Source organism: Scyliorhinus torazame, chromosome 8, assembly GCF_047496885.1.
Source record: "Scyliorhinus torazame isolate Kashiwa2021f chromosome 8, sScyTor2.1, whole genome shotgun sequence".
Classification (NCBI taxonomy): domain Eukaryota; kingdom Metazoa; phylum Chordata; class Chondrichthyes; order Carcharhiniformes; family Scyliorhinidae; genus Scyliorhinus; species Scyliorhinus torazame.
Window position 1 is genome coordinate 57,703,348 of NC_092714.1, and position 11,733 is coordinate 57,715,080.

The 11,733-nt window shown below is 44.5% G+C and overlaps 1 protein-coding gene across 1 annotated transcript in view; it reads left to right on the forward strand.

The window, feature by feature from the left end:
* LOC140427866 (protein maelstrom homolog) overlaps window positions 1-10,693 on the forward strand; it is a 96,009-nt gene extending 85,316 nt beyond the window's left edge. The window contains exons 9-12 of the mRNA XM_072513671.1: window positions 4,980-5,042; window positions 6,098-6,227; window positions 7,807-7,885; window positions 10,151-10,693. Of these exons, the coding sequence (XP_072369772.1) occupies window positions 4,980-5,042; window positions 6,098-6,227; window positions 7,807-7,885; window positions 10,151-10,278 (400 nt within the window). The 3' untranslated portion in view covers window positions 10,279-10,693. The remainder of the gene's footprint in view (window positions 1-4,979; window positions 5,043-6,097; window positions 6,228-7,806; window positions 7,886-10,150) is intronic.
* The last annotated feature ends 1,040 nt before the right edge of the window (window positions 10,694-11,733 follow it).

Consider the following 11,733-nt stretch of genomic DNA (forward strand, 5'->3'; position numbering starts at 1 on the left):
TCTGGTCCTCGTGAATCACCCCCGAGACACAGTCCTCAATCTTCGTAGCCAGCACTTTTGGCAACAACTTAGCATCCACGTTAATGACCGAAATCCGCCTATACGACCCACATTGCAGTGGGTCCTTATCCCGCTTCAGGATCAAAGAGATCATCGCCTCAGACATTGTCGGGGGCAGGGTCCCCCCCTCCCTTGCCTCATTGAAAGTCCTCACCAGCAACGGGGCTAACAGGTCTACGTACTTCCTGTAGAACTCAACCGGGAACCCATCTGGTCCCGGGGCCTTCGCCGCCTGCATGCTCCCCAGTCCTTTAATCAGCTTCTCCAACCCAATTGGCGCCCCCAAACCAGCCACCCCCTGCTCCTCCATCCTCGGGAACCTCAGTTGGTCCAAAAATCGTCGCATCCCCTCTTCCCCCGCTGGGGGCTGAGATCTGTACAGCTCCTCATAGAAGGCCTTAAATGCCTCATTTACTTTCACCGCACTCTGCACCGTATTTTCTCTTCCATCCTGGACTCCACCTATCTCCCTCGCTGCCATCCTCTTACGGAGCTGATGTGCCAGCATCCGGCTCGCCTTCTCCCCATACTCGTACGTCGCCCCCTGTGCTTTCCTCCACTGTGCCTCTGCCTTCCCTGTGGTCAACAGGTCGAATTCCGTCTAGAGACTTCGCCTCTCCCTAAATAGTCCCTCTTCAGGGGCCTCTGCATATTTCCTGTCCACCCTTAAAATCTCCCCCACTAACCTCTCCCTTTCCCTGCCCTCTCTCTTCTCCCTGTGAGCTCTGATGGAGATTAACTCTCCCCTGACCACCGCCTTCAGCGCCTCCCATACTACCCCCACCTGCACCTCCCCGTTGTCGTTGGCCTCCAAATACCTTTCAATGCACCCCCGTACCCTCCCGCACACCACCTCATCTGCCAGTAATCCCACATTCAAACGCCACAGCGGGCGTTGGTCCCTCTCCTCTCCCAACTCTAGTTCCACCCAGTGCGGGGCGCGGTCTGAGATGACTATGGCCGAATACTTTGTTCCCTCCACTTTCGGGATCAGCGCCCTGCTCAGAACAAAGAAATCTATCCGGGAGTAGGCTTTGGGCGAAAAAAGAAAATTCCCTAGCCAGGGGCCTGGCAAATCTCCACGGATCCACTCCCCCAAAAATCTGGTCCATAAACCCCCTAAGCACCTTGGCCGCAGCCGGCCTCTTCCCGGTCCTAGATCTGGAACGATCTAATGCTGGGTCCAACACTGTGTTAAAATCCCCCCCCCCCCATTATCAAGCCTCCTACCTCCAGGTCCGGAATGCGCCCCAACATACGCTTCATAAATCCAGCATCGTCCCAGTTCGGGGCGTATACGTTTACCAATACCACCCACGCCCCTGCAGCCTACCGCTCACCATCACGTATCGACCTCCATTGTCCACTACTGTGTTCTTGGCCTCAAACGACACCCGCTTCCCCACCAGTATTGCCACCCCTCTATTCTTCGCATCCAGCCCCGAGTGGAATACCTGTCCTACCCATCCCTTTGTTAACCTGACCTGGTCTGCCACCTTCAAATTTGTCTCCTGAAGCATGACCACGTCTGCCTTCAGTCCCTTTAAGTGCGCGAACACTCGGGCCCTCTTAACCGGCCCATTCAGGCCCCTCACATTCCGCATTATCAGCCGGATTGGGGGGCTTCCCACCCCCACCCCCCTGGTGACTAGCCATCTCCTGTTTTAGGCCAGTCCCGCACCCTCCAGTCCCCCAGACGGGGAATCCCCGCCCTGACCACCTCTTCTGTTTACAGTTCCCCCTCGGCCAAAGCAGCAGCAACCCTATTTCCCCTTTCCCCCTCCCCCTGCTAGATCCATATCTAGCTCTTTTGCTCCCCCATAACACTCCCGTAAGTCAGCTGACCCTGCCTTCCCATTGACCCCCTCCTCCTCCTCCCCAGCAATCGGTGTGCGCTCCTCCATCTCTCCCCCCCCCCCCCCCCGCCCTTCCCTAACACTGGAAGAAGCCCGCGCTTTCCTGAGCCAGCCCCGCCCCCTCTGGCACAGCTCCTTTTGCGGCCTTATCCCAATTCCCCCATCCCCGGGCCTCCCCTCCCTCCAGCACCGGCGCCCACATTCCCCGCAGTCTCCCCATCAGATCTCTTCCCCCATCCCCCCCCCCTCCCCCCATGGAACATTCCTTATGCATAGATAAAACCCCTGTATGCAACCGACATCCCCCCCCCCCCCCACAACCACAGACCCTCAGTTTGAGTCCAATTTTTCAGATTGAATAAATGTCCAAGCCTCTTCAGGTGTTTCAAAGTAGTGGTGTCGATCCTGAAATGTGACCCACAGTCGCGGTGGCTGCAGCATTCTGAATCTCACCCCCTTCCTATGCAGCACCGCCTTGGCCCGATTAAAACCAGCTCTCTTCTTTGCCACCTCCGCGCTCCAGTCCTGGTAGATTCGGATCACCGCATTCTCCCATCTACTGCTCTGCTCCTTCTTGGTCCATCTCAAGACACACTCTCTGTCCACGAAACTATGAAACCTCACCACTACTGCCCTTGGCGGCTCGTTGGCCTTGGGTCTCCTCGCCAGGACCCGATGAGCTCCATCTAGCTCCAGGGGACTCTGAGAGGCCTCCGCACCCATCAGCGAGTTGAGCATCGTGCTCACATACGCCCCGGCATCGGCCCCCTCCACCCCTTCAGGGAGACCCAGAATCCGAAGATTCTTCCTCCTCGACCTGTTCTCCAGGTCCTTGAATCTTTCGGCACACCTCTTGTGCTGCGCCTCCACCCTCACCGCCAGGCCCAAGATCTCGTCCTCATTCTCGGTGGCTTTTTCCCGCATCTCTCGGATCTCTACCTCCTGGGCCTTCTGGGTCTCCTTCAGCCCCTCGATCGCCGTCAGCAGTGGCGCCAGCACATCTTTTTTAAGCTCCTCCACGCAGCGCCTGAGAAACTCCTGCTGCTCCGGCCCCCATGCTGCTCGATCTCCGCCCTGCGCCATCTTGTTTTTTCTCCCTCGTTTCTTTCGCTGCTCCAAAGCCGCTTTTTTTTTACCGCTCCACTTCTGGTCCACTCCATATACTATGGAAGAGGGACCTTGCTCTCACCTTCCCACACGGGAAGTTGTCGAAACATTTCCGTTGGGGCTCCTCTGGAGAGCCCAAAAGTCTGTTTTAGTGGGAGCCGCCGAAATGTGCGGCTTAGCTCCACATCGCCGCAACCGGAAGTGCCTTTTAGTAATGTTAAAGTGATGGCTGTCTACATTGTGGTCTGCCATTGAAAATAGCACATCATTGACAACTTCAGTGGAAAGTCCAGTTGCATAGGCTTTGTGGTTCACAACCGAAGCAGGAAGGAGTGATTCCAAGACCTCCAAAGATGCTTGCTATTCTATGCCTAGTCTGATCTTTGGTGAGGAATATCCCTGCAGCATTGATATGTCTGGGGAGACAGGAACAGATGCCTGTACTTTTTTCAGTAATGGGTGCTTCAAAAAGTAATGAGCTAATAACAGCTCTGAGTGGGATTCCAGTACTGATGTAGGTGTATTCATGTTAATCGCAGAGGGAGTGGGCCTTCTGTATCCTTTTAACTGATTAGTTAGCTTTTAGCTATGCAGCCAGCACCAGTTACTAATCAGCTGGAAGGAGAGCATATGCATAATAAAGGGCCAATCAGGAAGACCTATTAATCAAATAGGCTATCGCCTCTACATAATTTAATAAAATCCATTAATTTTCACTAGTTTCTTTCAGTCCGTCATTCATGTTTTGTGTAGGAAAGGGTGTGTCAGTGTTCATAGAGAAAATCAGTTACTGATTAATGTCATTGGATGGCTGATGGTGACCTTCGCTGCTGCTGGAAGTGCATTGCTGAATACTCCTTTGCCCTTGCAAATGGCTCCTTTTCCCTTGCAAATCTTTACAGGTCAGCTTGCTCAATAAAATTGCAGTCCTTCTGTCATGCTCTGGTATCTGATTCTGTTATGCATGCTGCTGAATTAGGAACTGGTGCGAAGTGGATACGTGCTACTCCTTCTGTGCTCCCAGCTGTCCTCTGTTCCAGTACTACATACTCAGCAAAGAGTGCAGCATCTACGCTTTCTGAGCAAAAAGAAACTTTTGTCTCCTAAGTTCTGCTGTAATTTTCCAGGATGTTTCTGTTCACCTAGTTCACTAATGCTAGATCTAACCTGCAGTAAGTTACTTTTAAATCTATGCAGCCTCATAAGAACACAAATAAGTTTTTTTTTTTTTTTTTTTGGCGGTCTACATGTTTTTATTTATTCTTTGGTGGGATGTGGACATCGCTGGAAAAGTCAACATTTGCCCACCCCAAATTGATCTTGGACTTAGTGGCTTGCTAGGCTAATTTACAGGGCAGCTAAGAGCCAACCATATTGCTGTGGATCTGGAGTCACGTGTAGACCAGGGTAAGGATGGTAAATTTTCATCTGAGTCAGATATGCTGTTACAACAATAGATGATCATTTCATGATCACCATTACTGAGACTAGCTTTTAATTCCAGATTTTATTGTTGAATTCATCTACCATGGTGGGATTTGAACCCGTGTCTCCAGGGCAATAGCCGGATCCTCTGGATTACTAGTCAAATTACATTACCACTGTGCCACCGTCTCTTTAAAAATTGTAAACCAATATTAAACTTAATAAAGTTTATTTATAGAAGGAATGCTAAAAGCGCCTCTAAACTTGGATCATGTTTGTTGATGCTCTCTTATGTTCATTTCAATTTTACGCCAGTTTATGTTTAGTTGAAATTTGTGCAGCTGAGAATTTCTATCCATTAACTTAGTTGCCGGGATATTGGTTTCTAAGGCATGTTTTGAATTCTAGCTGATTGATAGCCTGCAATGTATTATGATGTAATGTTACATCATGTAAAATGTGGAATTTCAATAAGTGTGGTTCTTGGGAATTTATTGAGCCTATAAATGTTTTCTTTTTTCCCCTTTTAAGGTGTAAGTGGCATGATGAGCATGACGTAGTGTACTGTGCCTTAGCAACAACCAAGAAATATGCGTAAGTGAGATCCTGACATATTTTCTCCAGGGAAATTTCTGGTCATAATTGTTATAAGTAGAATTTGGTACGGTAGAATCATAGAATCCCTACAGCGCAGAAGGAGTCCATTTGGCCCATCGAGTCGGCACTGTCCTGCTCTGATAGAGCACCCTACCTAGGCCCTATCCCTGTAACCATACCTAACTTTTGGGTAATATTAGCATGGCCAATTCACCTACCCTGCACATCTTTGGACTGTGGGAAGAATCTGAAGCACCCGTAGGAACCCCACATAGACACAGGGAGAAAGTGCAAACTGCACACAGACAGTCACCCAAAATCACACCTGGGTCCCTGGCGCTGTGATGCAGCAGTGCTAACCACTGTGCCACCGTGCCGTCCAAGGTAGTCAATAAAGGTATGGCATTTTAAGAGCTTGCATCACTTTTAACAACGTTTCATTCAGCACCCCTGTATATTTCTTTTCCTGTGCCTTGTATTAATGGGACATTTTCATTTGATTTGTGATAGCTTGTAGCTTGCAACTTCACTTGCATCTGAATCCCATTTATGAGAAAACATGGTACTGCAAACATTTTGTTTTTTTGCCAATGACACCGTCTTGTAATAGTTGCATTCAGTGTCTCTGACTCGTGGCTCACACAAGGTGGAAGAAAGCATCAGGTGTTGTAAATTTTTCTGAGCAGTAGTGACCATTTTAAATCAAAATTTACGACTGCCGAACAGATTCAAGGAATTATAAATAACTGTATTCTGTGCATACTATACAAGCCACTACTGAAAGGCTTTTTAATTTACCAACAAAATACAAAATAGTAACTAGTGGATAAAGTAGCAGTGATAGAATAACTAATTTCAATGCAACATCAATCATTTTTAATATTATATTTGGGTACTTTCTTTTGTGTTATATCCACAATTCATTATTCAGTTACTTAGTAATGTGCTGGTAGCCTCCAGTCAAGGATCTATAGTGCACTGTTATTTCATTAAAATGGAGTGGTTACCATAGCCACAAAAACAAATCTGATCATCTTTATTGCACATTTTAGGTATTGCATCAGTGATTCTTTGGCTTCCATCTATAAATTTCAGATTACATCAGCACACATCCCGAAAAAGGACTTGACTTATGGTACCAAATTGAACCCTAAAGTGTTAGTGCTGGACCATTACTACCAGGTATTCCTTCAGTAATTTCAATTACTCAGATATTTTCTGACCTAAAGTTATTTTGTGGTCCGATATTTAAACAAATTAATTTTAAGCATGAACAAAAAAGTTAACAGCAACGTAAAGTAATCTGCAATTCAGCCTTTGGGCTGTGAATGTGTTTCCTGAATAAAATACGATTATTATTACAACAATTCTTGATAATTGCTATCTTGATTTCCCCCAAAAGATTCTAAATGCTAGCATTTTTTTTTTTTTAAAGTAAGCTTCGAGGGCGATGTTGATGTTGCAGTAATGTCACTGGACTAGTAATCCAGAGGACCAGACTAACCATTAAGGAACATGGATTAAGTTAGTGGAATTTAAATTCAATTAATGAAGATATCTGAAATATAAAGCTGTCACAATAATGGTGACTATGCGAGATTGTTGTAAAAAAACCATCTGGTTCACTTGGCCTTTAGGAAAGAAACCTGTTATACCGACATGTGACTCCAGGCCAACAATGTGTCTGACTCCCAACTTCCCTCTGAAAGAGCCTAGCAAGTGACTCAGTTCAAAGGCAGTTAATGATGGGCAACAAATGCTAGCCTTCACAGAGACATCCACATCCCACGAAAGCCTAAAGGAAAATGGCATTCGTGAATATAGGACAGGAAAAGCATCTTTTCTAGGTGTTGGGGCTTCCTTTAGAATCCAAGATAACGTTTGCCCACAGTAGTTCACATCTCGAGGACATAGAAATTAGTTCTTGAGAGAAATAGAAATTAGTTCTTGAGAGAAATAAAGATGTCGTACTTATTATGTGGCTCTTCTAGGATGGGTGCTGGAAGATGTGGGCTACGTTGTTTTGGATATCTAATGGGAGATTGTTTGATCACAGATTTCACAATGTGGCTAATGCTGCAGTTGCTATTACTAAGTTTCTACCCCCACCAACCTTTTGCCTAAAATTTTTTTAAAAACTTATAAATAAAATTCTCATGTCACTGGGAGTCCGAATGTTCCTAACATATTGTACACTTTCTGTGTTGTGTGTTCATCAATTGTTAAAGGAGCTTCCCAGACACACCCAGAATAAAACTAAACCAGTCAGGAAGATTGCTAGCACTATATATTAAAACATTATTTTTGAGATCGATTAAATAATCACCCCAATGCCTCACTGGATAAGCTTAACAGGTGCAGTGAAGGCAGACTAGAAAGGCTCCAGATTCATTCAATGATCTGTGATGATTCAGCAGATCTGTACTGGGATAACAGTATGTATCCTGCAGAGGGGAAGAATTAATCAGAATTTCCTGCATCTCCTCAGTGGAAAATACAAGCAAACTTTAGCTCAAGCTGAGATTATACTCTATTGTGATGGCTCTCATGACAATCCTTCCATAAATTCTCATGCCAAGAATGACTAATTGGGTACGGCATGGATAATTGGGCAAGCATCTGTGAAACTGTAGCTCAGAATGTTAGTGAGGGAATACTGTAATTTAGGAGAGATTATTCTCTGTAAATCTTGAGAAAGGACTTTTAATGAATTGTTTAGCGAAAAAAGTACAATTGAAAATACGTTTCTGATCTTTTTCAGTCAAAACCCACTGAGAATAATTTGATCAGGCAATATTTCCATTCACCCAATGAAGCTACAGCTTCTAACGTCTCCAGTGGTAAGCAGAAATGATTTGTTCAGAGATCTGACCGCCATTTTGAGAGGGTGCCCAGATCTAATAATAATAATTGCTTATTGTCACAAGTAGGCTTCAATGAAGTTACTGTGTAAAACCCCTAGTCGCAACTTTCCGGCACCTGTTCGGGGAGGCTGGTATGGGAACTGAACCTGCGCTGCTGGCATTGTTCTGCATTATAAGCCAGCTGTTTAGCCCTCTGTGCTAAACCAGCCACTATCTTGAAGTGAGCTTGAAGTTTCACCCATGGACGTCCGCACACAGGCATCACTCTCTTTTCTCTTGCCCCCCCCTCCCATGATGACATTCTGCTACGGGATCGCTCGGGCCTCCTCCTTTCAGGACCCCACCCTTCATTTACCCACCTGCCGCCGCCCCCCACACCATCAGGCCCTGACCCATGCCGTTGCCAGGTTCCAGCCTGGTAGTGCCTGGGTGCCAGAAGGAGAGCCAGGGTGTCACTGTGCCCTGTCCCCAAGTACTATGGGGTCTTCAGTGGCCTGAACCCCTCCCCCCAAAGGTGTTATGTCTGGTCTACGTTTGTGTAGACCAGTACTAAACAGCGCCTGGTCAAGCCTCAAAACCGTTGACTTTCACAGCTTTACATGGCCTTAAGACCAACCCTGAAAAACACATCAGTAAATTTGACAAAGGGACAGGAATAGTCATCCTTAACAGACCTGACTATTATCAACAAACAGGCATGACATTTTTAATGTCGGGTCCAAATTCGTATCCATTGGACCTGCCGCTCAACATGATTAACAGACCTGACTATTATCAACAAACAGGCATGACATTTTTAATGTCGGGTCCAAATTCGTATCCATTGGACCTGCCGCTCAACATGATTGACAGAGTTGCTCGAAAGTAAGCTTAAACAAATGCTTGCTGGACTGGAGTAACAGTGATGTGCTGCTGCATGATCTAAATGACACGTCTTCATCTTCATGGCTTACTGTTGCCGATTATGTATGCGTTTTCTAGAACACAAAGTGATGTTCTTGTACATCCTTATCTTATGACTGGTTCTCAAATGGTCACTTTTGCCTCTGAAATGTTCATAAGATATAAGAGCAAAATTAGGCCATTTGGCCCATCGAGTCTGCTCCACCATTTTGATCATGGCTGATCTCATTGTGGCCTTAACTCCACCATCCGTTCTCCATAACCTTTCAACCCATTACCAATTAAAAATCTGTCTTAACTCCTCAAATTTACTCACTGTCCCAGCATCCACCACACTCTGGGGTAGCGAATTCCACAGATTCTCAACCCTTGGGAGAAGTAGTTTCTCCTCAACTTTGGTTTAAATTTACTACATCTTATCTCGAAGTGCCTAGCTTACCTCTGATTACCCTGGAAGGACAGATTATCTCAATCTGAGCAAAAGTAAAGCTAACTTTTTCATGCAGCTACTATACAATAGCAATGAGAGTGTATTCATCACAAACCGGATGCTGCTGTCAAGCCAAAAAGACAATCTGCTTATCACAAATGAGTAATTTGGTAAATGAATTTTGGTGACAGTGTATGTAGACCATACATGCAAAAGATTGGTGAACCATATCAAAACAGCAACACCCCAATCCCTGTTCACAACAGGCAAGGTTGTGCCTAACCAGCCTGTACTTACAAAATTCAAAACATTGTGTGCAACATTAGATGTGATTTGCAATTGAACAACATTTGCTTAATTATCCTTAGTGCGCCAAGAATTACGCTGATAATCAATTTGAGATTGTCAGTTGGCATCGCAGTCTGGCACATTTGCATGTACTGGAATCTACCTATATTGATACACAGGGCCTTGTTGTTTGTAGACAGAAAGAACAAGTAAACACATTCCATTGCTTCAAGTAAACAAAATATGTGACGGCCATTTGCTGACTCATTCCTCAAGGCAATACTTGACCAATCGGTCAAACTGACTGGACTGAATCTCAAACAATGCTTGGCAGTTGACTGTCAGTCACTATCAGCTGGTGCATTCTCCAGGGAAACACCAATCATGGTACTCTTGCCAACCAATCAGCACTCTCTTGTACAGTTGTTGTTTTCCCTTGTACTGGTATTCTTGTGAAGTGCCCTGTTGAGTGTAAGACGTAAAGCTTCAACATGTCTATTTTGTCAGTAATTAATTAGTTTTGATCTACAACCATTTGAGCATGGATGTGTATTTTGCATTGAACAGGAAGGTGCAAGCAGTAGCTTCACCGTGAAATAACACTTCTTTGTGTACCACAGATAAAAGTTGTGTTCCAGCATCCAATTTAAGGGATTATCCTATTGCAGCACAGTTTGGGAGAGGAAGAGGAGCTCTGGCTGCATGGCTGAATTTCCCATCCCGCTCACTTCCAGGATTGAAGCAATAAATGTATTTAATAATATTCAAGACTGTTAAAAAGAAAAGCATTTAACATAGCTTTTGTTTTAACTTGGATGTTTTGTTGCTATTATATTTGTGCATTTGGCATAAGTAATCCATCAGATGTGGGATTAACCTTGTATCACAATGTGAAACCATGCTGTTTATCAGGGATCGCATTTGCAATGATTCCAATTGCATGATTGTAACAAACTAACTTTTTTTTTTGTAATAATAGATAAATCTTTATTTAAAAATGTGTTTGCAATTTTCAAATGATGTAATTTGATAAGAAATTGAGAAATAAGTCTTTAAAAAAAAAATACGAAGGATGTGCAGATTTTTGTGGGAGCAATTACACTCAATTCCGGAGTTCATTGTGTTCTGAGAGATTGTTCTTGTTAAATAAAGTTTGACAAGCATTCTGTTTTTTGATATCGGTGCAATAATTTGTAGATTTGAGAATCATTTTGAAGTTCAAAACAAAGTGCTGACTGATGTCAGACCAAAGAATTGACGCTGAAATTTGTTGTATCTAAACGAAGCAGGAAAAATTACTAAGCGGAGACAGAACGAGATGAACGAAGCAGTTTACTTTATCATCGTGCGCTTTTTTTTAGAACTGAGTACCAATTTCTTTAAAGCAAGTTAATTTGAAAACCACTATTGTTACTGGAATATTTTACTTTATCCTCCTGCTACAGAATGATTGAGGTTTATCTTTACCCCGCAGAATTAAACTCTGAATTTTTTCAAAGACCAAGCTAATTCTAGGCAGCTGTGGTTGGTTTATATTTTCAGATCTAAATGAATTAAATAGAACCCTGGTGTACAAAAATATTTAAAAGTTCCACAGGAAGCCATTGCTGACTTTTACCACAATATGATAGAATCTCACTACAGATCGGCCAAACTTTGACTGCCCCTCTCCCACTACCAAAGCCCAAGATGTTAGCAGTTGAGGTAAATCTCCTTCCCCTCTCTAACCTACCCCTGACCTGACCTCTGCCCACCATACCCTGCTTTTTTCAACAGCATAAAACCCTCTACAATTCCAGAGTCATCATTTTGGACTCTGTTAACGTTCTCTTTCACAGATGCTGCCAGATATTTTTATGTAAGATATTTTGATTTAATATTTTTAATATATAAATAAAAAGCAAATAAACAACCCCCTCCCAATCCCACCGCCCTTAGCTTTTGATGGTGACCAGTTATTTGAAATACATGACCTGGCTGCCATCTTATGTAAAACCTCTCTGTATTTAATTTTTCAAGGTACAAAAACTCTGCGGACTCACTGGGTGGAGAAGCTAACCTCCACTCCAACAGAACCCGCCTGTGAGCATTGAGCGAAGCTAAAACATCTGCCCTACCCATGCCCATCTGCAGCTCCGGCAGGTCTGATACCCCAAAAATGACTTCATGGGGCCAGGCTCCAATTCCCTTTGCAAGATCGTCG